Consider the following 27990-nt stretch of genomic DNA (forward strand, 5'->3'; position numbering starts at 1 on the left):
GCTTTTCTTAAACTTGTTTTTAGTTCATTCAAGTTGGATTTTGATAGTACCATTTTGATAGTTAGCTATTCAAACGGGTGAAAATAACCTCAATTGTATCGGGTAGTTTTGAGTGAAAGCTCACTTTTTCGATGAACTGAAATTTATTCGAGACGTGTTGACGTTGAGTCAAGTAAATAATATTTTTTTCAAACAAAATTCTATATCTTATTTTATTTTATTCTCTTGTACGATTCAATCTCAATCCATTTAACTTAATTCCCTTATTTCTTCAGTAAAGACTTATGTTCAACCAAGAACTCTATTAGTACCGTTCTTTATAACTAATCATTATCACTAGTTCATTGGTCCGAAAGGGATTAAGATTAATTGAGAAAGAATGAGTTCAAATATCACGATAGCCACCTACCTTAGTAAGTAACTGTTTCCGTATGCTCACAAATTTTTTTAAAAAAAGATTTTTGTTTAAAACTAACTAATGCAATAATACGACCATTATTCAATTGACGTCATTTTGTTCATTTCAACCAATTAGATTCATTTATAGTCTTTAGTCTATTTCTTAGCCTAATAAATTAATCTGATGTCAAACTTCTTTTTTTCTTTTACCAAAACTCCATCTTGCCTCTAAAGCCACCTTCCACTCCACCCCAAATATTCTCTCCTCGCCTTTATATTTTAGAGAACATACCCAAAAAAAATTGTAGGTTAGGATTATTGAAAATGGAAAACATTTTTCCCATTGCTATTTTCTAAAACTAATTGAAGAAAAAATTGATTCATAAATCATAATACAAGCAATTACTTGATATAAGAATACTCAAACATTATTTTTTTAATTCGGCTTTAAACAAACGACCTCACGCATTCTGTATCCAGCTACCCAAACAAAAAAAAAAAAAAAGAAAAAAGAAAATGCGGCCATTTCGAATCGCTCACGGCGGCGACGCCCGGTCTCGGACGCCGGCAAAGTTCTCGGCGATCTGAGTCAGCGACTGAAGGTTGCATCGGACGATGGTGTCGACGAACACGCACGTGTCCTCCTCGGTGTTCCCCGGCGGAATATCGACGACGTAAGATTCTACCACGACGGTTCCGGCGCCGGCGGGATGGAGCGTGGTGACGGACCGGTAGTTCGAAAGCCGATGTTCGCCGCCAACCACACTGAAGCTAATAATATGGCGTTCGTCGTCGAGAATCTCGAGCCGCTCGGTGCTGTTGGCAGCCGGTAGGCCGGAAATGACGCGGACTTCCCGGAGGCTACCGACGGCGCCGTCGCCGACGACGACGTGGCAGCTCTTGACGAAGTGCTTATACGCTTGCGGGTTGTCGAAGCGCCGGACGACGGACCAGACGGTGGATACCGGGGCGCCGATCTCCTGGACGACGGCGGAGTAGCACTGGTTCGAGCCGACGGCGTGGTTGTGGTAACGCGCCACCGCGTCGGGGACCGTGGAGGCGCGTGAAGAAACCGGGCGCTTGAAGAAATCCGGGGCGGCGGCGGCGGGGAAGTGGGTTATGCGGTGGGAGGCGGTGGAGGGTTTTGGGGGATTGGGAGGCATTTTCCGGCGGGAGATGGGGATTTTTACGGGGAGCGGTGGCGCGTTTAAATAGAGGCGAGATCGGAGGCGGCGGCGATGGCAGAGTTTCACTTTTTCCAACCGATTTGGTTGGGGATTGGATTTTGTTGAAGACGAAACGGAGGAGTTTATGCGAAGTTCTTGTGAGAGGAGGGAGGGCAGTAGGCCAACTTGGACGATCGAAATTACCCAAATACCCTTTTCTCCGTTTTGAATTTCCTTTTATCCTATATGATAATTTTTAATTTGATTTTCAGACTGGATAAATATTTTATATAAGTAAAAAAATAATAATAATAAAGTTTTCGTAATATTATTCCTATTTTGTTTTGTTTTTACTCCTTTTGTAAAGTTAAAAAGCAGAGAGAAAAATATTCTTTTTTCTTTTTTTTAATCATCTAAATATAGGTATTTTTATCATTGGACGATAAGACATCTTCATATCATCTCAAAGTTCTATGATTAAATTTTCTACCTCTTGATCATGAAACTATATTCAATCTTTTCAATTTCTTACACATTTTACCATTGAGATTTAAAAAATGCTTCATTTCAAATATTAACGTTAGCTATCTTTTGGCTACTTAATAGAAAAAAATAGTGTAGTTTTTCTTTCATATTTTCTTACGATGATACGATAATGTTTAACAAAATTTGTAATTTTTTTTAATGTGACAAAAAAAATTATCTATCTCTCATAAGCGAGAGACTCGAATATTCACCTATAACTTCGAATTCTTTATGAAGCAACGTAATTAACAAATGATATGACACTGTTCGTAGAGCTAAATTTGAAACATTCAATTAAGTATCGTATTAGAAATATAATTTTTCTATTTATAATTATGTTAAATAAGAAATATATATTTCATTAAAAAAAAGGGAATAACATAACATTCATTTTTAGGAAAAAAATGTTTGCTTTTTAAATTTCATGAAGAGAGTTCCTAAAATTATTTATAATTTTCCATTAGTCAAAAACATGGAACCTAAAATAAAGAAAACTTTAAATTATGAATTTGAATAAAATTTTACGACTTTGACTTGAGCTCATGATTCACGGTCAGAAAAAAGAGGGACAAGATAGTAATTTAGCGAATAAAAAAGTGCGCAAGAGGCTTGACAACTGGTAATCAGACTGCCAATTAGGCAATCAACTTGCTGAATAAAGCGTAATCCCAAGGATAAGATCAAAATATTTATAATTACTTTTTAAAAATATATAAATAAAAGGTTTAAAATGTCATAATTAAAATATTATGGCAATTTGGAGAAATTATCCAATCCCATATATATATAATAATATGACTCATTATCGACCGTTAACTAAAATGTGATCCTGGTTTTAGTTATACATTACCATTAGTCTTTTTTTGTCAATATGAGTATAGTTCAATTGGTTAAACTATTTATTTTCGATCAAAAAGTCGTGAGTTTAAATTCCAATCTCTATATATTGCATTAAAAAAACATCAGGTCTCTTTTTAAAAAATTTATCATACTTTATAATGTAATATACTAAGAAAATATTATAATATCGCAAACGTTTAGATACCTACTCTTCCTTGAGGTCGAAATCCAAATCCCTATACTCCCACTTTTTGTACTAAAAAATAATAATAACGTCACATTTAACTTTATTTCTTTCTTCCCTTCAACCAATAAGATGGACATGGAGGATAAATCCTAGGTATTAAGTCCTCTTTAAAATCAACTAGGCTAGTAGTTGAGGCCATCTTGTCCCTATTGGTGTCCATTAATAAAGGATCTCGAGATTGCCACCGTTCATTATAGATATATTTCAGAGTAAGAAAAATACTTGGACGTTTATCGATCAATACTCATATTTCAGTTGATTTTTGTTAAATTTCTTATAAATAGGGAAGAGAAGTGCATAAAATATCAACAATTTTTTTCTTTTTCTACATTTTTTTCGAAAAACTAAAAAACTGTCAAAATTTTATTGATGGTTACCACGAAAATCAGATGTTAATGGGTAAACATTTAAATATTATTCTTAAAGAAATACATGTATTGACTTAAGTAACAAAATCAACCAAACGGAAAGTTGAGCTTGATTTTGTTTGAAAGTTAGTGTTTGAAACTCTAAAAGATGACAATGTATCCTAACTTTTATCAACTATCTTATACAAGAGATATGATCTCTCATGGTAATGTGTGAATATATTGATTAATTTTGGTAATTTTAAGGTTTGCTTTAGACTTTCACTTTATATTGATTAATGTTCGAAATTTAAATCCCTACTTTCACGTGTGAATGAACTAATTATTATTTTTTTTTTAATTTAACCTTGCTCAGGCCATAAGCTTTAGTTTTACCTTACTCATTATCTCTTTGTATTTGTTTTCTATTTGTTGTTTTTCTAGCTTGCTCCCATTATTCTATTTGTTCATTGATTTGAAGAAATGGTGAAATTAATTTATTTTGTTGTAAATAACCTTTCCCCAATAGAAAAGAAAAAAAGAAAATTATGAAAAATTTTATTTGCTTCAACAACAATGCTCTCACATTTTTTTGTAATTATTATTTTTATTTATTGATTTTGATTGCATTTTTTGATCCTATCTAGTTATACAAAATTAAGTCTAGCTATTTTATTTTGGCATTCATTGTCAAAGAATAATTTATAAAATCCAATGGATGACCCTTTTTTTTAAAATATTTATATCAAAGTCAAATAATATTTTGATTCAAAAGTAAAAAATGAACTTTCAATTACTTTCAACAACATTCGCAAAATGCAAAGTTTTTGGTGGGAGCCAAAATTTTGAAACCAAACTTTGAAAGCCATGTGAGTTATATAAATTATGCATGCTAGTGGATATAGGATCATGCCCTACTCTTCTTGAGTTTAAAGACTCTTGGGACCATTTTTTATGGCCATGATCCAATGATGTGACATCAATGAAACTTCTAAAGTTTCTAATTTATATAAAATAATATTTTGGAACTTCAAGGTTTGTCTAATAATAACCCGTTCAAGCATAGCTGGGTGGAAAACGCCCTATTACTATTTTAAAAGTCAATAGTTCGATATCTCCTCTTACAATTGTTGAGTTAAAAAAAGATCCGTTCAATTTTTTTTTTGTTTATCTATTATTATTTTCTTTATTCAACATATTTTAACTTCTTGTATCATACAAGACCTGAGTAGGTGGGTTGAGGTGATCTTACGAGCCTTCTTCGTCCATTGCTTGGGCGATAGCTGCAAACTATTCGAAAGTACCTGCCATAAATCTCGAACTTTTTGGCTAAAGTCGATTTGCCACAGGCACATTCAAGAGATTCTGCAGCTATTTCATGAAAATTACACAAATATATATTGAGCTTGTATCGACGAATTAGTAGAGATGTCAACCAACAAGTGTATCTGAAAACAACGATCAATATATATTGGTATTGTTGTTGCGTATAAGTTTGTTTCCTAGTACACCTAGATGTTTTAATAATTTTAGAGGAATTTTAAGATCTATAAACATACTTCCCACTAATATGTTTTTCTATTTTAAATAATAGATAAGTAAAAATAAAATTATTGTAGTTAAATTAACTTTAAATAGCCTAATTTGTTCCCATAAGGAAAAAAAAAACATTTTCAATATTTTGACGTTTTGCTATAGAAAAAGAGAGGGAAAAAATCTCTTTACTAACTGAGTTAAAAATCTAAATACAAACATTTTAATGGGACGAAATTAAAATGTCTACATCTAAATAAATTTTATATGTGAAGTTTTTGGTGTTACATTATATTTAAATATATATATATATATTTTTTTGTAAGAGAGTGAAAGGAAAATATCAACCATTGAATGAGTAAGATTTTTGGGCCATTATAAGATTTCAACATCATGAATCAATGGTACCTAGTAGAACCCTACATCCCTCCTACCAAACCTTAATGCGAAGAAAAGGATCGAAAAATAAACACAAACATTGGTAATCTTTTTCGTTAAAAGTCTTACGCACAAAAGAAATTGAAGAACTTTTACGTAAAAATTTCTAAATTATACCACTGTAAAAATTTGTATATTTCACATTGAGTTAATTTTTAATTTAAAAGAAATTTAAATTGTTAAATATGAGTGACTTGAAACTTTTTATAATGGGAGGTTGACATGGTATATTATTTTAAAATAAAAAAATTAAAATACACATCAATTTCTATGAAAGAATAAACCAAATGGTATTGATTAATAAAAAAATCCTAATTAAAATCTTATCCTAGTTAGCAATCATTCAAAAAAGAAGAATTCATCTTAAAAAGTCATTGGCTCTAGTTTGATGCTACATAATTGATTTATAATACCTAAGAAAATGTATTCATAGTTTTCTAGTTGAGGACATTTGTCGACTCTGCCTAGATAATTAACTTTTTGAACTTCAATTTATTCTCCTATTTGCAATTTTAAATTAAAATTGGTTTTGGCCGCCAACTTTTATTATTATTATTATATTTGTTATATAGGTAGGTTTAGAGCCTGCTACGTAGACTGTTTATCCAAAAATATGTAGTTAGCCTCAACTCGACTGGTGAAAGATGAAGTAGGACTGCCAAAGTCACCTATCATGGATCTAAAAGACAGTAAGACTCGATGCCAACCTAGAATTAGGTGATACACTCGATGAGATTTCACGAACACAAGTCCTATGAAAGGCAATTGACACCCATAGGAATCGTGTTGACACCAGATCTAGATAGAGATGTGTTTTAAAATGGTAGGACTTTATTTTCCAAAGCTCCCTTAAAAAACGTGGCCGAGTCCCACCTCTTCAAAAGTACAAAATCCTTATACAACTTTATTAAACTAAGCTCAGCACAAACTCGGACTAAATGTTGACTTAAGTTTCTGTACGTGACCTAGTATCACTCTGGTGTAAGTTTCTATTTGTAGGTAACCAACTCATCTTATCCGTAGTCCATCTCGCTAGCCGACATGACACCTTACTAGAATCTCTCATCAACAATATTGAGTAAATTTATTTTCTAAACCTGTCAAAATAAAAAACATATGGTCTATAAATTATATTAAATACAATACCAAGAACAACAGTGGAAATATCAAATGATCGGTGTGTTTGTAAAACATTTGAAAATATAAAGAACCAGATAAATATAAAAATTTCGAAGGTGAAGATTTAAAATGATTAATTAGTTTTGTTTTGAAGTTAGCGTCCACTGTTAGCTGCTTCCTTGGAAGGCACCAACGGGCAATGACCCCTATTCATTCTGGAAAGGCCATTGAGAAATTCAAGAGAGACGTGAGGATCCATGAGCACCGTATATTAAAATGTATTCTCGATTTTAAATGTCGATGTTCACGTAAATTATAATTTTAATTATATAAAAATATTGATGTAAGTATCGATAATATTTAAAATAATTATAAAATATCTAAATTAACAAATAAGAATTTCACCTTTTGAATAAGTTAAAATTTTTTTTTTGTTATTAATACTATTTTTATATTAGTGATATTTTATTGATATTTATTTTTATATTTTGTCGATTTTTTTTCCTGTCGATACATTTTTTATGTCAATATGAAGCTCATGGACATTAGAAATGTTGACGGAGTCTTATAATTATTATTTTTAAGATTAAATTGCATAGATTTTAGTTATGCAATTTGCTATCATAAAACTCTGCATATGGTTCAACATGGAACTTCTACTACACGCAGAGAAGAAAGATGAATGGGGGAAAATTTGTGCATATTTACAATTTTAATTATACTGTATTTAAAAGAGGCTTATAGAGAGAAATTTCAAAATTTTCCCATTTAAAAGTTCACATTTGATCTATTTAATTTTTGAAGTTTGAGATGTTTTTAGAATAATATTTGTTTCTCTCATTCAAATTTAGAATTTAGTATGATGAAATGGAAAGTTTAAAATTTAAATTTGGTGAATTTCAGCTAATTCAACAGAAATAGAAAATGATATATATGTTTTTTTTTCCTTCATAATATTTCAAATTATAGAAGATAAATTGTTAAAAGAAATATATGGAAAGCCACATGGAATGATTGAGGTGGGTTGAACCATATAATAACCCCAAAAGACCAAAATGATTAGACATTTTAAATATATAAAATTAGAGATTAAAATGAGAGTTCAATGGAATGGTTTTGTTTTTTTTTTTTTTTTAATTACCAATTCAGCTCACATAGCTTGAAGTTTGTTTCAAATTTTAAAAGTTTCAATTTGATTTTCGCCGTCTACTAAGTTTACTTTCAAATTTGGTCCAAAATAATTTAGTTAAAACTTTAACAATCATCATTCCCATCACCAATCTCACAACTTTTCCATACAATAAAGGTGAAGTATAGAGATTTATACATTCAACCTTAAGAGAAAAAGTAAATGTGATGAATTATGTTCCTGTCGAGTTGGTATTCTCGACCTTTAAATAAGTAAAACCGATTTAGGACGAATCCAAATTCAGGTCTTTAGGGAGAAATTATAAGTTTAATCTAAAATTTGGTGACGAAATTGAAATTAAAGCAATAGTTAAAGAAAACGTCCAAGCATATCCAACGATTGTGCGGGTGGTGCCCAACGGTGTATGAGCGACACGTCGTAATTAACTCGAGACTAAGATCCAATTAATTTTGGCGACATGTAGTTGGTTGAAATTGGAAAAAAAAAAAAAGGAAAAAAAAGGTGATGATAATTGATAACTGCTGATGCTATTAGATAGCGATACTAAAATAACAAAATTCAAAGTTGTAAATTAAAATTCAATTTTCAGAAAAGTCGCACGGAAGAACGCGTGGGGAGGGAGACGAGACGAGCCAATTTCATCTCTCTCTCTAATCGCCATTTCTCTCTCTCTCGATTTCGAAATTGACCCAACTGGCTGAAGCTTCTTCGTTAAGGATCGAGTCCTATTGATTTTCCGTTCTATTGATCGTCGGAACGACGGTGGAAATGGATCAGGTTATGAACAAAGTAGGGTCCTATTGGTTCAACCAGAAGGCGACCAAAGAGATCGGCTCCATCGGCGATGATATTAATGTACTCCCACTTTTCTCTCCTCTCCAGCTTTTCTTTTGCCTAATTAATTGCTCAATGCTTTCGTTTCCTACGCCCTTTCCTTTGTTGCGCGCTGCTGATTATTTCTTTCGTTTTTATTTCACAATTGGGGCTTTTATGATGTCGGTTACGTAGATTCATTTTTTTTCCCTTAATTAACACTTTCTACATATTTAATTTTCGATCGTTTGTGTTGGCAAGATGCTTGCCAATGCCAATTTTTATTCTGTGGATTTAGATTCTGGAAAAGCAATTTGATTCAATGACCTAGGGTTTGAAATTGAATAGGATAATCTTGGCCCTTTCTTCTGGGATAGGATTGTCATGTTGCTTGGTCGAATTGCCATCTTAGCTGGCGGAGCTAGCGCGCCAATTTTCCCAATTCTGTTTGGGGGCGTTCATACGGTTTCTAATTCTACACTATTGCATTGGGATATTTGCTACTACGCCATTTAAATGCCTAAGTTAGCTCACAGCCCCCTTTATTTGATGTCTAATTCTGTACTGCCAGTTGTTGCTTGGACAACAATGTCTAAGTTATGATGGTGGTCTCATTTTCAACTAGGAAGAAGCATAAGCCTCCCTTATTTATCTGATAAACTGCTCGCCTGGATCTTTTGGACATAAGATTATATGGCTCATAATTCCTATGCTAGAGTGACAGTCTCCTTGAAAAGCAGAATTTTTGGATGTAATGTCAAATTCCAAAATGTATTGGGGGGTTTTTGTATGTTTTCAAAACTGCGTGGAATTTTTCTGTAACTTGAGTAATTTAACAAATGGTAGTGTTATTTGACTTTTGTCAGAGATGTATTCCGTTCAATGAGAAGAGAACTATTTGGTATGTCTTTCTTCTGATGTTCTAGAATGTCTAGTTTCATATCATATTATGTACTACTCGGCTGGTATATCAGGGGTCTAATGCCAGTTTCTTTGTCCAAGAAAAAGAATTTTCCCCTAGCTTTATTTTTTAATTTTTTTCAGGCTGAATTGTCGATTTGTGCGTGTACCACAGAAATTTATACTTTGCTCCCTTCCTTTGCACCCCGTACTTTTGATTCATTATTCATAACTACTTCATCATAAGCTCATATCTATTGCCTTACTTTTATTCTTCTATTATCAGTCATTATCAACCAGTCTTCAAGATGGAACCAACTGGTTGGTCAATAAAATAAAAGGTTAGTCCTTTCTTTGTTGATTTGTAGGTTCTGTTCGCATTATTGATATATTATCACGTGATACTCCAATTGCATGAAGGGCACCACATGCCATGCTAGAGTAGGCCTCTAAAGTATGGGTTGTGTATTTCTGTGCATAAATTTGCAAGTTATTTAATTTTTATGAAGTTGTATTAACAGTGCGAAAGTAGTCGTCATATCTCCTGGCTCAGGACTACATCTCATCAGTGTGCTTAATATACCTATAAATTAATAGGATTTATTAGTACATTATTTTGATTGATCTATTTTGGGCTTAATAGGAAAAATGCAAAAACCTTTGCCGGACCTGCTGAAGGATTATGACTTAGCTGTGGGAATTTTTCCTCGTGATGCAACCAACTATGAGTTCAATGAGGAGACAGGAAAGTTGACTGTTTTCATTCCAGAAATCTGTGAAGTTGGCTATAAAGACTCATCAGTCTTGCGTTTTTCCACCACTGTAACTGGATATCTGGAGAAAGGAAAGCTAGCTGACATAGAGGGAATGAAAACGAAAGTGATAATATGGGTAAAGGTGTCTTGTATTGCTTCTGATGGACCAAAGCTCAACTTCACAGCTGGAATGAAGAAAACCAGGAAAAGAGAGGCTTACGAGGTCCTTAGAGATGGTGTAAGTGTTGATAAGTTCTAAAATGTAGGAAGTGTGTGGTTGGGTCGGTATATATACCTTAAGCTTTACCTTGTTATAGACTTTCGATCTTGAACGAATTACTGTAAAGCCGAGAATCTTACCCAACCATATTCCGATTACCTGCTATTTTCTGATGTCTAAAAGTGGTACGCAGTGCTCTTCTCCTTTTCAAACTTCTGGTTGAATGATCTATAAGAAGACTTGCCAATCTGCATTCTAAATGACATCATTTCATAATCGGATTGCAGTTATTTCTCATTTCTCAATCTATACGCACGCCTCATAGTTGTAATTTTATTTTATTATATAACATCACTGATATTGGAATACAACACTCAGTATTCACATTATTATTGTAACCTCTTTCTTCTCTCCTGCTATTGTGAAAGTATTGCTATTGAGTTTACTGCTGTAAATGGGGCAGCTTCTTTTAACTATTGTCATGGTGTAGCTGTTGAAAGAAGGTTTTTGAAGCTTCATAAGTGGACCAGCAAATTGCAGCAGCAGGTGCATGGAAGAGCATCCTTGGAATCCACCCCCTCATCAGTCCATTGTACCCATCCTTCTTCACCACTCGCCCAAGTACGTACCCAATTGAACTGCTTGAAAATCTGTCGCATCCACACACTCCCTGTTTGTGTAGCAAAAACCAGTTCATATTCATGCCATATTATTATTGATATAGAATCCCAATTTCAAATTCAAATACGTATTTGAAACTTCTAAAAATCTAGGATTAGTATCACTTTTGGGTTTATACCATCTTTAGGGCATAGGGAAACAAGGAATCCACTAGAGGCCAATAGGAAATAGTTGTGTACCTGACACTGTAGCTGAGTTTTCACAGCGTCCAGTGGCGTTGTGAGAGCAGCAGCGAGAGACCCTGCTGCTGCACCAGCCGTAGCATGAACAACAAGCTTCTCGTCGTTGTCACTGCCTGGCGAGATCTCCTTCAAGCCTCTTTTTTGCAACTTCATAAGTGGCAAAATGGACAGCCGTGTACGGCGCGTTCATCAAAACCGTGGTCCTATAAGAGGCATAGAGCGCCCCAATTCCTTCCTCTACCAAAATCCTCCTCACACAGTCTCCCACTCCTTTGTAAGGACTGCTTTCCAGTTGCAGCCTCTGCTTCACCACATCCATTGGGGTTATCACGGCGTCGCTCGCCACCGTCGCACAGACTCCAGAAATGGCATGGCCTATTGGGTTGTTCGGATTTCCAACTGTAAACCCCTCTTTGCAGATTTCGTATACTGTGAAGTAGACGGCGTGTGCAGGTCCTGCGCCGAGACCCATTGCTCCGATGCCCCGGTAGAGCCCCGCGGGACCTTCGAGCTTCAGAATTGAGCTCAGTGCTTGCCGGACCCCGATGGGTTGAATTGGGGATGATCCGCCGAGGGCCTGCATTCGGGTCTTGAGAGTATCCACCGGAAACATGGCCATGTGCTCGACGGACCCGGCAATCGACCCGGCGACCATGAACTGCCAGAAGTAAAGGCCGTCGTGGGTCTGCGGCGAAACAGAAATTTCTGGGTGGAAATCAGGAGAGTGCGAGACGCTCGTGGCCATGGTGTTGCAGAGAATGATACTCTGGCGTCAAAAGGGGTCAGAATTAGAAACAGAGGCTGTAGCGTAATAAATGGCTTCGAAAATGGACCTCTGTTTCAATGGAATGAGGTTGTCGCCATGCTCCATAGCTTTTGTGAGGTGATGTTTTCTTTATTTTTTCTGCGTATATATTTCTAATCACAGAGCATCGTTTAGAGGAGCTATCATAGCCTTTTGTTCCTCCATTTTTCAAGTTGAGTAAAATATCAAGAAAGATTCGGATTACATTCATGTTGATTCAAGCTTATTCATCTTCGTTCGTCCAATTTTCTGGGAATAATTCTGGGGTTATATTATATCAGAAAAAGATGAATGAGACATGGTTTTGGATTTGAACTTGGTGAGCTGTGGAAACAGACAGGTTGTTGAACTAGGTCTTATCTGGTGAGCATCAAATTTGTCTTTAGCCATTTCGATCATCTAATGTCAATTTCTGGAGATTCTTCTGAAAACCCAGTATCTTTTAGGAATTCAGATTCCTCACTTAACTGGTAAAAAAAAAAGGCATATTCTTTTCCTCCCAATGACAATTTTTATTTATTTCTCTCACATTAATGAGTATTAGGACATGGGAAAGCTCAAGAAAAAGGTGGCAGACAAGAAACAGAACCAAAACAAAATGGAATGGACCTCAGTTTCTCCAAATGGGTTCAAATGGGTCTTCCACAATTCATTTCTTCATTACCATATCTCAACATTCTTATAAAATTTGACCCACATTTTTTATGAGAATCTTCAGTTTTCAGTTAATTCAGTATATTTCATAGATGATACCGGCGAGGAACGAGTCGCTGTAAGGTGTAGTTTTTTTTTTGATATCCATATGAGTGTCTGGGTCAGTTTACGCGCACTTCAACTAATCTCACGAGACAACTACCTCACTCTACAACATTTGGTGTCAGAAAACACATAGGAATTAATAATTTCTAAGGTAGATGGCCATCATGACTATAAAATGTAGTTTTGAAGAGAAAAAAAAAGGCAAGTAAAATGTAGTTTTGAAGAGAAAAAAAAAAGACAAGCTCACATGAGGGGAAAAAGATGAGATATATAATTGGTGGATGCATGCACTCATAGATCAATCCTAAAATTTTGATGGGTAATATATAATAAGTTCGATAGCTAATAGTTTCCTTCCAAAATAAGGTCTTGGCATTACATTCCTGTCCAATGCAGTCTCTGCAAATGAATGGCTCAAAACCAAGGACCAGAATTTCAAAAAAAAACCAGACCATCAACACAACAAGAAACAGACCAAAAACCAAACAGGAACCAGAATGTTCTGCAGATCATGAACATCAGCAAATTCTGATGAAAATTTCCCATGTGGGTTTCGATCAAAAGCTCTCTCTCATCATCTGCAGATCATATGAAAACATGGGCAAAGCTGCAATCAAAGACAAGCAAGCTTTATGATCTTGAATGAAAAGCTTTCACATTTCCAAAAAGTGATTCCTATTTCTCTTTACATATTAACATTCTGTGGTGCAGTGCAGAGAAGAAGATAAAGCAATTTTGTGTTCCTTAAGTTGGCTGGAAGCAGAATGATCTCCAAGTAGAAGAAAATCCCAATCTGAATCTGCTTCCTCTGTTTGCATGAACACTGTGGGGAGCACAGGACTGAATCTGAATCATATCCCACATCACTTGAATATCTCTGTACTCTCCACAAGACTCTATGTCCTTGTAGAGGCTCAGCAGCCCATTTCCATTCCCTGCAATTTTTACCCATTTCTGAATCAAATTACAGAGAGAGAGAGAGAGAGGAGAAAGAAAGAGAAAGATTACCTTTAGGCTTATGGAGAAAAAAGAGCTTAGAGGGGAAGAGGAATGAGCGTTTAAAATAACCCGAAAATCGCCATTTCTTCATCTTCTTCTTCTTCTTCACCTGCAGGCTCCACTCTTCAACTAATCTTCACTTTATATATACAATCTCTCTCTCTCTCTATCTGAAGAGTCAAAATCAGAGTTAATTTATAAAGAAAGAGACGGACGTTTGGAGTATTATTGGTATTGCCCTTTTAGAAGCGATCCCATCAAATCCCCAAAATCAGAGAATTAAGAGCTGAATTGAATGTGGGTCCATTTTGGTAATCCAAAAACAGTGAAAACCAAGAAGGATTAGCCAATTATAAGGCATGGAAATGAGGACCAAATACAGTGAAAGTGGTTCAAAGTTAAGATGGGAAGGAGAAGAAGGAGCGTTTTGGGATTTGAGGAGCATTAAAATTAAATAAGAGTAATGAAGTTTGGATTTTGCTTTCCCCATCTATCGTTTACAAATAGATTCTCTTCATTAAAATACACCGAGGAAGTTGGTCAATTGGGGCCATCCTCAAACTCAAACGGTTGGTTTGCCTTTTCTATCATTTCTTCTATTTGTGTTCTCTCTCCACGTGTATTTCTTTATCCAAAAGGCTCCTTTTGTCTCTATAATGATTGTATTCTTTAATACTCGTATAACCGCTCTATTCCTCTTTATTCCTCTTGAGAAGTTATTAGAGGTGATCATTTGATCCATGTACGATTTAATCTTGTAAAGATTTAATCTTTGTAATTTCATTAAAATGATTCGGGGATTTAACGACGCAACCACTTGGATCCCATTAATCGGTCTTTTTTCCCCTTTGGTGGTTGTTATGCATGTTAAACCATATTACATCATAATGATATTTTCTATATTGGAGAAACTGAAGTTCGATGACTAAGTAGTTACAAATTTTTGAACTACATGAGTAAACTATTATTTCAATCGAAACTAATAATTTCTCCTTGAGCTTGTACGTAAGCTCACGTTGACTTGAGTCTATACATTATTGAGTTTAGAGGTAGTGTTAGAGGTATTTTTCGACATGATTATGTATATATTTTTCTTTTCATTTTTTTTTGACGTATATGAAAGTAGTGTTTTGCTAAAATTTGAGCAAAGTGTAGAGTTAACAATGAACCTAGAGAGATTAAGTGGAAGTATTGAGAAGATAAATAAGATTAACGTAAATAGGAGTTGATCATGTGCAATCCCTAACTGCCTTTGCCTTTGCTTTGACATCTCACCAACTGGTTTTATCCACTCTCTCTCTCTCTCTCTCTCTCTCTCTCTCTCTCTCTCTCATTTTGTGATGTTGAGTGATTGGAATATGACTTTTTAAGGATTAGTGAACTCAAAGCCAACTTCAATTCAATGGAAACCCAATGGAACTCCACTTTAAGTTTGTGATCACTTAATTAGTGTTCATATATTAGCTCATGTTTACCTGCAACGAATGAAAATGAAGTACCGATAATCCAAATTTTCATTTCTTTGACCGTGTTTACTAAATTATACGGATCCACTCTAAACTTTGTAATCACTTTCTCTCAAATGAGATATTTTCATTCATTGCAATCTCATCAATTTCATTCTTATTTCTTATTCGGTGGTCCCACCATTTGTTATAGTTGATTTATAACTTTTATCATTTATTTCTTTCTATTAACGAGATCCACAACTTCTTAATGAATTATTTTACACTTTTTTATTCTTTTTATTTATATTATTACTCTTTTTTTTCTAATAAAAATTTAGATGTGATTTTATTATAAAATATTTTAAATTTATATTTAATTATATAATTTTATTTTGTTAATCTTAATTAATAACAATAATTTTTTAATATAATTCATGATTATTAAATATTAGAATAATAAAATTTATTAAGATTTTATTAAATGATGATGGTTCTAATAAGAATTATGTTAGGTTGATGTAATTTTATTTTAATTATTTATTATTTATTAATATTAAATAAATTGTTATAATAAAAAATATTAACTATCAATAAAATAGTAATAAAATAAATTAAAATTTGTTAAATATTTTAATCAAAAAATCATCACACTAATATATTTATAGTTGCTAGAAAAAAGAGTGATATACTAGTAATTGTTATATATTTGATTACTATTCCGATCTCCAGATAGTTTTAGTAAACAACATGATCCACTACCGAAAGGAATTCCAAAATGGGGGATGGGTGAAGCTTACTCTATGTTTGGAAATAGCGGGTGACTGTGTTATCCCTCCGACTCATGCATCACAGATCAAAGAGGTAGATCCAGAAGGAAAGAACATAGCCCTGGGTGCTCGCTTTGTCTTGATTTTCGATTGATGACCTTGCGTATAAAGAGAGGTCGAATTCCAAACCTTATAAAAAAAAAATTCTAATTTTGATTCCAAAAATTTGTTAGTAAACAATGTCAAAGGAGTAGCATTTTTTTCATTTTGATTGATTCCTATTCCAATTTATGATAAAAGGGGTTTAGTTTTATATCCCAACTTACAATCAAATAGATTAATGAAATGAATAATCTAAACAACCCACCAATACAATTTGATTAGAGGGTATTAACAAGATAAAATAAAGATATAGGTCAAATACAGACTTCAATTTCAAGTCTCGTGTCAAAAGTTTTTTTTAATCAAGTTCATGTTAAAAGAATGATGTTGTGATGTTTGAAAGTGAACAATTTTTAATGTAATAGTAATATTTAATAGCTTTATTTTCTACAACACCAATACCCCATTTGTTAGTCAAATAAATTAGGTTAAATTATAAATTTGATCATTGAATTTTTAGAGTTATGTCTGCTAGGTTTTTAAACTTCAAAAAATTTCTAATAAGTTTCTAAACTTTCAATGTTAGATTTAATAATGATAATAAAAAAAAAAGAGTTTGAGAACCAATTGAAAACAAAATTGAAAGTTATGGACGCATGTACTAGACACTTTTCAAAGTTAAAACATTTATCAAACATCCTAATAAAACGTGACATAGGTAAAATTTTATTTCTATTTTTATGAGTTATCATGTCCAACTCAATACACTAATAGAATATGTACTTTACGCCATACCATGATTTTGTTTGTGAATTTTAACTTTACTACTTGTAATTAGAATAAGTTTGAAAAGACATAAAAATTACTATTAGATCTTTTAATTTTTTATAGTACAACAAATTGGGACACCAAGATTCGAACCTTCGAACTTTACAAAAAATGAGTAGATGTCAATTACTGCTCATATATTCAATCTGAAAAAACAAAGATACAAACACCGAAGATAAAACCATATACTTAGGCAACAAACAAACCCAATTCAAATTCTTCTCCACATGAGATCAAAATGGGAAGAAACACAAACTTGAAAAACATTTCTTCTCCATATGCAAAAAGCCTAAAACCCCTTTTGGTTTTGGGTAATATAGGGGCCAGCCATGAGATGATGCTTGAATCACAGCAACTTAGCCTCAAATCCATTGCCAAATCAAACACCTCATCAAGTTCCATCAATGCCCATTTTTGTAGGGTGGATTGGTGGGCAAAATGGACAAAGAGCTAGAAACATTGTCCAAAGATATGGAATTTTATGGGAAAGAATAATATATGTTGTCACCATTTCTTATGTGGATTGAGAAATTGATGCTTTCAAAACCCCTATGCTAAATTTTAAGGTTTGATTATATTTAGCCAATTTAGCATATACAAATTGTATTTGGATTAGTTTTATAGAGCAAGTGATGGAAGGATCCATTCAATATATAAACTCAAATCAACTGCATCATAAATTATTATTATTATTATTTTTAATGTTTATTACAAGTTAGACCCAGAAGTTAATAGATTCTAAGTAGAATATAAATACAATAAATAGTCAAATATCAATGTCTTTTTCTCTTATCTTATCTTTTTATTTAAACGGAGTGTCAAGTCCAAAAATCAAAATGATAGCTTGAATTTACAGACGATAGTCAAAATCTTTCCAAAAATGAATTCCTTGGTATCCTATCTATGTCAAATTAAATTAAAAATAAAAATAAAAAAACAAACAAACCAACCAAAATCTAAAGCTAGGAGAGACCTATGAACACAAAACATAAGCAATTAACAAAATACCAAAAAAAAAAAACACTTATTCATGGATAATGGAGTGAACCAAAATTGCAGCTTCATCAGTGGTCGTCACTGCATCACCTGTTTCGTTCATCAAATTACACCACCATTAATATTAATATATCCATCTCCAAAAATATTTAAACTTGAATGACATTTTTTTAGGTTTATATACCATAACTCTACGTTCAACTTTATGATCCTTGATTTCTTTTCATGTATAATAAGTTCCTAGTTTATTTGAATATATATATATTTTTTAATTTCTAAGTCTACTCCGCATAAAATTAAAATAATAAAGCTATAAGTGAGTGAGTAAACTAGTAATTTTGATTACATAGACAAAAATTATCAACTTAGGACCAAAATATAACAAAATAATCATAAAAATTTATAAACCAAAACCAGATTTAAACCTTTTTTTTAAAAGAAAAATACCGACCTTGAAGTGAAGCAGGCAAGTGGGAAATGATGTTATCAATAATGCCACCGCCGCCGCCGCCACCACCGCCGCCGCCTTCTTCTTCTTCTGTCTTTACATTTTCCTCCGGCTTCTCCTCTGTTTCTCGTTTACCTGAATGAAACAGCTCAGAAATCATATTGCCGATCCCCTTTCCGCCATTCCCGCCGCCACCGCCACCGCCGCCGCCATTTTCCTCCGCCGACTCAGAAACGCCGCCTTGATCTTCCAAAACCGCCAATCCATTACCGCTTCCCACTTCCCCTGTTTCCCGAGAAACACTCTGTTCTTCTTCTTTTTCTTCGTTTTCTTCATCTCCCTCTGCATAAACCATGCTCGAAATGAAATTCCTCAGAAACCCACTTCCCTTTTCTTCTCCTTCATCTTTATTTTCTTCAGAGACCATGTTCGAGATTAAATTCCTCAGGAACCCATTCGATTTTTCTTCTTCTTCTTCTCCTCCGATGGAGTTCTGAGGATTTTCCTCTGCAACTCTGTTTTCCATCTCTCTTCAATTTTACTGTTTCAGTTGGAAGGTTCCGATTAGAGGCGTCGACGAAATTGTGGAACTTTGCATTTATATATATATATTTGGATGGCTGAGGAATTGGACGACCGTCCTGTTTCAGGTGAGGATTAAAAAAAGGAGGCTCTTTTCAGGTTACACGTATTTTTTGAAATTTTGTCTGATGGGAATTCTTCTTTTATCCAATGAAACTTCAACGCGTGGCGTATTTTTTGGAATATTTAAATTAAAAGTCGGTGGGAGTTTTATTCGATGTCTTGGATTCTGTGCCGGATGGAATCTGTCCAAGTTAGTGGGACTTCCCATTTGGGCCTGGGCCCCGTTGTTTGTTTGGGCCGCAAAAGTCTAATATTCATGGGCTCCAAATATTTAGACCATTTTTTGTTTAACTTTGTCGACGTGTTTAGCTCATTTCTAGATTCTCTTTTTTTTAATAAAGAAAAATAATTATTTGATAATTACTGTTTTTATTTCTTTGATTTTTATGTATTATTTATTATTTATCGTTTTCTGTTTTTCTTTTCTAATAAAAAGGTCCAATTATATTTGGAAACAAACAATGTTTGGTAGCCTTTTTATTCTATAAAATTTTAAATTAAAAAAAAGTAAAAATTTTATATAAAAATTAATTTTTCAAAATTAAATATTTAAAATGTAGGTTTTATTTACTATACATTTTATAAGTAAAAAATGTGATAAGAAAGCAAACTTAATAAAATTGATAAAATGATATTTTTATCTATTTGAAAAAATTATAAGCAAAAGTAAAAAACAAGAGAAACTCTATTTTCTTGTTGGAAATGTTTCTTGAAGATAAAAGAAACGATAAATAGAAATAGAACTAGTCTCATGACAAATTATCTTAGCTAAATTAATATGGGGTAAAATTTTATAAGAATTAAAATTGTTTCTTGAAAAATTTTGAATTTCGTGTTTAAGTAAATAAGCATTCTTTGTTATGGGGTTGTCACGGATTGGGTGGCCATATGGATAAGGAAGTCCAAAGAGTTTTTTCTTTGTGGAGGTTTCACGTCACATTAGTCATTCCATTCCTTCCACGTAATCTAAAATGTGTAGGACTATCGAGAGGTTACTTTCAGATTTGAAAAATAGGGTTCTATTATGATGTATACAATGAGATATAAAAGAAGAAGAAAACAGATTCTTCTCTTGAGCCTATTTTCTTTCATTGATCTATGGGATATAAAAGAAGAAGAAAACGGGTTGTTCTCTTGAGCCTATTTTCTTTCATTGATCTTGCCACTTAGAACTGGTAGGTGGGTATATGTTTGTCTTTCCCTAGATCCGACTGAGCTTAAAGACATTAGACATACATAAAAAATCATTTAGATCCCGATCGGGCTTTGGTGGTCAAATTTTAAAAATTCGTAAAATATAAAAATGCATCCTTGTTAAAACGAGTCTACTACACTAAAAAGAATACTAGTTTAGATTATTTTTCAAATTACAATGTCTATCGATAATAAATAAAAATAAGAACAAATTTTTGTTCATAATACCAACAATCCCAATATTTATGTTTTAATTCAATACTTCCCCTCTTTTTTCTAAATGTAACCCATTTTCTATAATTTTTTTAAGAAATAAAATTGGTGTCATGATGCAGAAATTTGACATCTTGGAATTCTGCCAAATTCGTACAAATCTTTTAGAATAAAAGGGATCGACCAACTTGAAAAACTATATAGCACTAAAGACTGGCGTTGATTTTACCATCGAGAATGAATAAGGATTGCTTTTACCACACAGACTCCGTGTTTAAGTCAGAATCAGAGTAGTCGAGTATGGAGAGTATGGTATTTCAGCGTAGCAAAGAGTAGAGATTTGTAGCATATTTTAACATAGCAAATAGCAGAGACTTATAACATATTTTAGCGTACCTTTAGGTTCGGTTCATCCTCTTATTTATAGAAGTTGAATTCTAATATTTTTAGGATTTACATAAATCGAATCCTAGTGTGTTCAAAGATATGTACTCTTGGGCCCATGTGTTTCGTCGTGGCCTAGTGTCGGATCAAAGGTTGAGATAGGACAAGTACGGATCGGGCTGTACAAAAGTCGAAGAGAACCAAAGGAGGGTTCTCGATTGGCCGAGAAGGTATCGACCCCGACCACGGGTCTGTCGTGGTCGACCTGGATTGACTCGGGTTGACGGTTTTCGGTGCTTACCTAGTTCGTGCACTTCTTCTCCGACCTAGTATATGCTTCTATAGTTTGGTTCGTTCTTCTTCTATCTTCCTATAACATGTCAAATTACTTTTACAAGGTAGTATGTATAGAGAAATTTAATGTAACCCTAATACCAAATTGGGTTGTATATATCTCTTCAATATGAAAATAATGTTAAATCAATCTTATTTTAGAAGCCAAGTATCGAATGGGATTTTTTTAATATATAATTAAAATCTTGTTGGATCATGAAAGGGAATAAAGAGAAAAAGTTGTTTGAACAAACTTTAGATATAAAATCTTGCCAATAATATAGCTTTTGGGATATCTAACTCACACTTTAGATTTGGATAACCTTAGATTGGATTAATTATTTACGACTTTGCTTACATTTTTGGACTACATAACTATATACTTTTAAAATTTACCCTTTTCTAGACTATCCACAGATATTAAACAATTTTCACAATCAACTTATTGATATCAAATTACATAAATAAATACTTTTCAAAACCTACAATGACACCCCTTTCCATAATCGTATGAATGAGTAGGATTCTTATTTTGTTTTTGGTTAAATATTATCCTTCCATGAAAATTTAATAATTTACACCTTTATTTTGTTTAACCCTTTTCAATGCAATAATGGATATGCATATATTTTGGTTCTAAAGTTAAAATACTATTTTGGTAATGTATTTTGAACATTTTTATTTTGGTCCATGTACTATTAGCTTTGGATTTTAGTGTTTATACTTTGAAAATGTTTATTTTGGTATCTTTATTTTTTTTATCATTTTATTCCCTTCTTATTAAGTTTGACTTGGAGAGAAAAATAACATCTCATGTATTTCTCTTTGAAGAATAATAATAAATATATACAAGTGTACGAGTAATTTGTGTAATAGGCAAAGCGAACATAACTAGCGGTGATTGACATATATCTCAAACCAAGAAGTTATTAGTTCGCAAAATGATCCCTTCTTACAAGTACAATAACAAAAAAACCAACGTTTTGAGAGAATATAAGAAGGAAAATAAATTAAAATTGAAAAAAGAAGAACAAAAAATAAGAGACTGAAAAGAAAGAAAAGCGAAAAAGGAAAAGCAAATTAGTTAAAGCAAAAGAGATATAATTGAGAAAGAGAAAGCTGAGAGTGAGAGTGTAATGAAAAAAGAGGAGACTGGAGAGGAGAGAAGAGGATGAAGTGGAATCGGGTCGACCCGGTAAAGGAAATGGGTGGTTTTGGCGGACGGGTCGGCGCCGTGTGGGTTCTGTTGCTGCTGATCTTCTCTTCATCTTTCTGTTGGGGTTCTGAGGACAAAGTTACAGTGTCTGTATATTACGAATCTCTCTGCCCATTCTGTGCAAATTTCGTAGTTTACCATTTGGTGAAGCTTTTCCAGAACGGCCTCATCTCCACCGTCCATCTCCGGATGATCCCTTGGGGCAACGCCTGGATCCGCCCCGACGACGGCGCCTTCCTCTGCCAGGTCCCCCATTTTACAGTTTCCAATTTTACTGAATTTTTTTTTTTTCAATTTTTTCCTCAATCTCGAGACTTAAAAAATTGTCGTGTACCATTGGCTAAATTGAAAATATTGGTAATTATGATGGACCAATACCCAACCATGCTATTAAATGTTGTTACTGCAAGAACTGCAGTCTGCTGGCTGGCACCCACCATTTCAACTAGATTTATAAATGCTAATATTTTTCTTTGGTCAACTTTCTTTAATAACTCACCAGAACTTTGTCTAACTAATTTTTAATAATCCCATTCTAATCTAAGTATTTACTTACTATATCAGATATTGATGATTTTTTATTTTTTTTTAACATTTATCGTAACTAAAAAATGTAACTGTATGGGTGCAGCATGGACCTGATGAATGCATGTTGAACAGCATTGAAGCTTGCACAATTTCAATTTACCCTGATACAGTAAACCACTTCTACTTCATTTGCTTTTCGTATTATTTGCTTCTCATTTGTTTTTGTTTAAATATTATTTTGCTCTACGTGTTTTTTTTTTGTTTATTGTGATCTTTATACTTTTAGGATGCTCTAAAAAGTATCATTTTGATCTCTATTTACAAAACTTTAACTCAAATTTTATGCACAATAGTAATTTTTTTAATACAAATTTACAGCTACATTAAAAAAAAAATTGGTGAATGTAGTGTCATGCTAAAATTTTAATGAAAATAAATAAAATAAAAATAAAACCAAAGTACTAAAATAGTCATTTTTAAAAAGCATAAAAACCAAAATGAATATTTTTTTATTAAAATAGTATTTAAACCTAATTTTTTCATATGAATATGGGCATAAAAGTGTTTTTAATAGATAATTTCTAATATCAAATGAATGTTTACCTATTAATGATGGCTCAACTTACAAGTCTAATCATATCATATCAAAAAAAAATAACTCACAAGTCTAATTAATTTAAGATTTGATCTAAGTCTCTGATTTGTCACACCTACCCTAGTCTCACCTCCATTTGTACTCTTGTAAAATAAATTAGAACAATGCTTATTGATAATGTTAATTCTCATGGAGTAAAGTTTTAGTCCAACTTGTTATCATTTCAATTGACATTTTCATTACTATGAATAATTGTGGCTTCCATCAATATATTGATTCATATGTTCAGACTCACATTTATGTGAATTGAAAAGTCTGCCAATATGTGTTTTTTGGCCTGCGAAGGAAAAGCATTTCAGATTCATCCATTGTGTTGAAGGATTTACAGTGCAAAATAGACACAATGAATGGACCAAGTGTTTTGACATTGCCAAGTTGAGTACTGTGCCAATAGATTGCTACAGAAATGGCCATGGAAAAGTGGTAATATTTCTTTCTTTTTCATCATCATCTTCTCTCTGTTTCTTTCTTCCTTTGCTGAGCCACTGAGTCTGATATGGAAAGCCATTGAAACGCAGCTTGAACAGAACTATGCTTCTGAAACCACTCGCCTCAACCCACCTCACCGATTTGTTCCATGGGTCATTGTCAATGATCACCCTCTCCAAGAGGTCGGTCTGCTTCAATTCGAGCCAGTTTGGCTTCCTTGTTCTTTGCCTGTGATTCTCTAAAATGAAGCTGTTTTTTTTTTTTTTGTTGAACCAGGACTACCTAAACTTCATGGCCTACATCTGCAAGGCTTACAAAGGCAGTCCTGCACCAGATGCTTGCAGGGCTATATTGCTCGACGACCGCCAGTACCTGGAGAATGTCGATGGTGGAAGTCAAGTCTGTTATGCAACTGCAACGCGAAACTCGACATCTTAAATACTGGCTAGGAGAGATCTCAAGATCAGACAAGCCAGAAAATTAGATGCTACAGTCAATGGAGAAGTTCCATTTACAAAATGACAGTAGTAGATGATAATTTCAGAACGTATCAATTTCAGTTGCAGAGTTACAATGAGGTAGTGCTAATGTTTTTGTGTTGATGATATATCGGCTTTGCTCAGACAGCATAAAGTTTGGAACTTAGTTAAAACTCTCACTGTCTCATCTTGTCCTTTCACACGAAAAGTAACACAAGTATAACTCTATCTACAAAACAAATCTACACTATTTTACATACCAGAGATTGGAATAAAATTTGGGTTTAAGTTTCAGAGGCAAATTCACGACCTTACTTGAACAGGATCTGTTCTATAGGTTGTATAATTGTGTCCTTGAGTTATAAGTTTCATTGGCAAATTCAACTTATAAAGATCTATAATAGCACAAGGGAAAGAATAGAACCTGATATTCCGAAGGGTTTATGAAACTTGTGGAAACCGAATCTGATAGATGGCTGGATCTTGTCTGCCCTGCTCAGTGGTGAATTTTTTTGATTTTCTCTGTCCAAATTATATTCTGAACAATACTTGTTCCTTCGCTACTAGTTCTACATATGAGTATCATTTATGGCACCAATCACTACTATCAATAACATACAATATCATCAATTAGAACAAGAGTTCGATACAACGACATCCCATCATAGTAATGTATTTTTACAACCCATGATTATATGATCTAATCATTTTTAACAACCATTAGGATTAGATATAAATTGTTGTATCAAAAAACTAAAGCTGTCATAATGGGCACTCTTGACTTAATCAAAACATGCCTCATACTCTTCATATCAGTCATACAAAAGATTTAAAACTACAAAGGGCTGAAATTCATGGAACATAGAATTTTGCAAGAAAGCTTAAGAGGAACTATTAACACTTCAATTTAAAAGGTTGAAGAAAGCATGTGACACCTTATCTCCAATAGCAACCGTATGTGCCTCCTTGTTAGAAGCAATATAATGTAAAGAGATGCAAACAACTGAAGTAAATATATGCATCACATAAAGACAATTCAACTAGAAAGACAATGCAACTAGATATTTCGTTTATGGCTCACAAATCATAAACTTCAACATAAACTGCAGCTTACACAACGGTATGCCGGCGAAATTGCTTATCTACTACTAATTTATTGGCTAATATATTTCTGAAAAGTCGAAAACTAAGTGATAAGGGTTTTGTGATAAAGAAGGGCGTGAACTTTTTGTACACCGTATGCCTGACTTTTTTTGAAACATTTCCGGTTGTTTTGGTCTATCCCATACATATCCATTAATGGATGTGAGGAGTGAAGAAAGCAGCCTTATAAAATGTTTGCAACCTATATTTGCAAGCCTTACCATGGGAATGCTGTACCCTTGGCCTGCAGGTCAAGCCAACAATACAGACTAGAGAGTAACTCATCCAGCAACTTATGTTAATCAAGTAACATAAAGAACTTATGGGTTAGAGTGAATTGCTTACTTCCAATATAGAAATAGAATAAAAGCCAAACTAATGGGCAAAGTTTGTAAAAGTTAACTCACTCAGTAAGTCATGGTGTCTTGTTTCGTACAGAAGATGCATACAAACAAAACAACTGCTAGAAGGTGGGTTCTTTGATCCAAAAATTAGCAAGGAGATGTGATTTACAATAAGATATCATAGACGACACAGTACTTCAGAGATTAGTTCTTTAAACATACATATACAACAAAACAAACATCCTATTTTAATAGCATGAAATGAAGAAAGAAGAAGAAGGCTATGACAAGCTAATTCACAATGTAATTGATGTCTGGTACTAAGGGGAATTAATCATATCCCAAATGCTATTGCATATATCAAAAGCAGATGTCTTAGTCGGGTCCAATTCGAACTTCTGCACCACCCTTTTGTTTCTATCCACAATATCTGTAGTTGATTAACGTTAAGGTGAAGTAATAGCAACAGGAAAAATAAAACAGAAAAAAATTGAGTAATTTCAGATAAAGGATACGGCCAGAAATTTTAGACTGATCATCCATGTTTGGAATTATATCAGTGACCGAAGCATACATTGAAAGCTTCCTCCTGCAAGGAAAATAGAAAATATGCATCACTTTGAAAGATAAGAGAACTGTCTGGACACATACACGTTCACGTACATCTTTATTTTAAATATCTTTTAGACAAATTTCCCATTGTCAACACAGGAAAAGAAATTTAAATGCAGACACAGAACTAAAGTACAGTCATAAGAACAAAATAATATTTCTCTACTTGTTCCAAAAGCGCAATTCAAATGAAATGGATCGCAGGTATAACAGAAGGAACTTTAAATTATTTTTGTTTAAATTATGGGGATGGTGGATGCCATGGCTTTAAGATCTGAATATTAAACATTTAGATTGGCAGTATCCATATATTCATCGAAGAAATTGAATAATTGCTACTAAATGAACAGTCACGATTAATTGCTACAAAAGAAGAGGGTTGGCGGATTTCATGTGAATTAATTAATTGCTACTAAATTAACACTTAAAAGTCACAATTACAGATGATAAAACATCTTCAAAATAGAAAATATACTCACTGAGCTCTAAGTTCTTGTTGCTCAAGTTTCTTCATCGCCTGCTTCCTTTCTTGAACAGAAATCCTTTGGCAGTCTAGTTCATTAATCTCACTGGTGACAAGTGTGTTGATGAAAAACAGATGCATCATACATGAGGCAGGGAAGTACGTTAGGAACAAACAATCACATGAAGAATTTCACAGTTAAAAGTTAATTTTATACTTATCTAATCTCCTCCATGAGCAAATGTTCTTTCCTAAGTTCCTCTTCGAGCTCCTCTTCGAGAACATCCATTTCAGCATCTGCAACAGTTCTCGCTTTCGCCTCCTCCGTTTTCTGCCGGCATGCCTCGATTTTCTTCTCATAATCTGCTTCGTTTAGTAACTCGTTAAAACAAATGATATGAAATTAATTGCCAAAATTGCTAACCGCAATGATTACAAATTTTCACACTAAAGATTGTCCTTCGCTTTCCTAAACATAGCTCAACTGTACTTTCGAAATCATACAACGAGAGAGAGAGACCTTGAACTGAACTGTGAACATTACTGAAATCATCATCGCAAAAAGATTGAAGAGCCTTGACATGTTCGAGACATTGATTCAAGGTTTGAACGTCCTTTTGGTCCTTCAAGAGTGCAACCAGATCATTGCCATAGGATAACAACTCCTCAATGTTGATCTTTCCTGAGAAATCTCCCATTCCTCTAATCGAACAACGAATCAACTACAGATCTCACCTCCGATCGTCGTGGGTCGTTCGTGGCTTCGAGTCGCAGGTGCTGCACCGGATCTGCACGCCGCCGGGGTGGGGGGCGTCGGTATTGCTGCCGGCGTGAGAGTGGAGAGCCCTTTTTGGGGGGAAATCTCAATTATTTAGTTAGGGCTCC

At 33.7% G+C, this 27990-nt stretch overlaps 6 protein-coding genes across 8 annotated transcripts; 2 read left to right on the plus strand and 4 right to left on the minus strand.

Moving 5' to 3' along the window:
- Positions 1 to 762: 762 nt before the first annotated feature.
- Positions 763 to 1737, minus strand: PYL4 (PYR1-like 4). Its single transcript, XM_022288391.2, has one exon. It carries the CDS (start codon positions 1560 to 1562, stop codon positions 936 to 938), a length of 627 nt encoding a protein of 208 aa, XP_022144083.1. The 5' UTR covers positions 1563 to 1737; the 3' UTR covers positions 763 to 935.
- A 6590-nt stretch (positions 1738 to 8327) lies between these two features.
- On the plus strand, positions 8328 to 10715 carry LOC111013838 (uncharacterized protein At5g01610). The gene is made up of 3 exons (XM_022288359.2): positions 8328 to 8619; positions 9764 to 9818; positions 10121 to 10715. The coding sequence occupies exons 1-3, from the start codon at positions 8533 to 8535 to the stop codon at positions 10489 to 10491; spliced, it is 513 nt and encodes a 170-aa protein (XP_022144051.1). The 5' UTR covers positions 8328 to 8532; the 3' UTR covers positions 10492 to 10715.
- A 59-nt stretch (positions 10716 to 10774) lies between these two features.
- On the minus strand, positions 10775 to 12373 carry LOC111013836 (uncharacterized). The gene is given in 3 exon segments (XM_022288358.2): positions 10775 to 11122; positions 11313 to 11456; positions 11458 to 12373. Coding segments are annotated over 3 exon segments (948 nt in total). The 5' UTR covers positions 12061 to 12373; the 3' UTR covers positions 10775 to 10921.
- A 4794-nt stretch (positions 12374 to 17167) lies between these two features.
- On the minus strand, positions 17168 to 19092 carry LOC148213305 (uncharacterized). Its single transcript, XM_088121949.1, has 2 exons — positions 18471 to 19092; positions 17168 to 18109 (listed from the first exon to the last, which is right to left on the minus strand). The coding sequence occupies exons 1-2, from the start codon at positions 18991 to 18993 to the stop codon at positions 18048 to 18050; spliced, it is 585 nt and encodes a 194-aa protein (XP_087978075.1). The 5' UTR covers positions 18994 to 19092; the 3' UTR covers positions 17168 to 18047.
- Positions 19093 to 22260: 3168 nt separating this feature from the next.
- OSH1 (gamma interferon responsive lysosomal thiol (GILT) reductase family protein) lies at positions 22261 to 24671 on the plus strand. Its single transcript, XM_022288381.2, has 5 exons — positions 22261 to 22698; positions 23084 to 23149; positions 23921 to 24058; positions 24154 to 24246; positions 24341 to 24671. The coding sequence occupies exons 1-5, from the start codon at positions 22408 to 22410 to the stop codon at positions 24500 to 24502; spliced, it is 750 nt and encodes a 249-aa protein (XP_022144073.1). The 5' UTR covers positions 22261 to 22407; the 3' UTR covers positions 24503 to 24671.
- Positions 23980 to 27985, minus strand: LOC111013852 (plectin-like protein). 3 transcript variants are annotated; one of them, XM_088125971.1, is made up of 6 exons: positions 27638 to 27985; positions 27326 to 27468; positions 27122 to 27222; positions 26546 to 26619; positions 24968 to 26460; positions 23980 to 24476 (listed from the first exon to the last, which is right to left on the minus strand). In XM_088125971.1, the coding sequence occupies exons 1-5, from the start codon at positions 27801 to 27803 to the stop codon at positions 26351 to 26353; spliced, it is 594 nt and encodes a 197-aa protein (XP_087982097.1). In that variant the 5' UTR covers positions 27804 to 27985; the 3' UTR covers positions 23980 to 24476; positions 24968 to 26350. The 3 variants fall into 3 exon arrangements, with proteins under 3 accessions (XP_087982097.1, XP_087982093.1, XP_087982091.1); XM_088125967.1 differs by having other exon boundaries at positions 23980 to 24436; positions 27626 to 27984; XM_088125965.1 differs by having other exon boundaries at positions 27626 to 27984.
- Positions 27986 to 27990: the final 5 nt, after the last annotated feature.

The sequence above is a fragment of the Momordica charantia genome, assembly GCF_013281855.1.
Source record: "Momordica charantia cultivar OHB3-1 chromosome 1 unlocalized genomic scaffold, Mcharantia_2.0 BLBB01000001.1, whole genome shotgun sequence".
In the NCBI taxonomy this organism is placed as follows: Eukaryota; Viridiplantae; Streptophyta; class Magnoliopsida; order Cucurbitales; family Cucurbitaceae; genus Momordica; species Momordica charantia.

Bases quoted from the DNA above. Each gene is read 5' to 3' on its own strand.
- LOC148213305 (XM_088121949.1), bottom strand. From the start codon at position 18,993: ATGGAAAACAGAGTTGCAGAGGAAAATCCTCAGAACTCCATCGGAGGA. The intron at 18,110-18,470 runs GTCGGTATTTTT...TGAACGAAACAG, and splicing joins CTTGCCTGCTTCACTTCAAG to GTGATGCAGTGACGACCACT.
- OSH1 (XM_022288381.2), top strand. From the start codon at position 22,408: ATGAAGTGGAATCGGGTCGACCCGGTAAAGGAAATGGGTGGTTTTGGC. The intron at 22,699-23,083 runs GTCCCCCATTTT...GTATGGGTGCAG, and splicing joins ACGGCGCCTTCCTCTGCCAG to CATGGACCTGATGAATGCAT. The intron at 23,150-23,920 runs GTAAACCACTTC...TGGCCTGCGAAG, and splicing joins TTTCAATTTACCCTGATACA to GAAAAGCATTTCAGATTCAT.
- LOC111013852 (XM_088125967.1), bottom strand. From the start codon at position 27,803: ATGGGAGATTTCTCAGGAAAGATCAACATTGAGGAGTTGTTATCCTAT. The intron at 27,223-27,325 runs TAAGTATAAAAT...TTCATCAACACA, and splicing joins TGCTCATGGAGGAGATTAGA to CTTGTCACCAGTGAGATTAA. The intron at 26,461-26,545 runs GTATCCTTTATC...AATCAACTACAG, and splicing joins TCAGTCTAAAATTTCTGGCC to ATATTGTGGATAGAAACAAA.
- PYL4 (XM_022288391.2), bottom strand. From the start codon at position 1,562: ATGCCTCCCAATCCCCCAAAACCCTCCACCGCCTCCCACCGCATAACC.
- LOC111013838 (XM_022288359.2), top strand. From the start codon at position 8,533: ATGGATCAGGTTATGAACAAAGTAGGGTCCTATTGGTTCAACCAGAAG. The intron at 8,620-9,763 runs GTACTCCCACTT...TTCTATTATCAG, and splicing joins CCATCGGCGATGATATTAAT to TCATTATCAACCAGTCTTCA. The intron at 9,819-10,120 runs GTTAGTCCTTTC...TGGGCTTAATAG, and splicing joins GTTGGTCAATAAAATAAAAG to GAAAAATGCAAAAACCTTTG.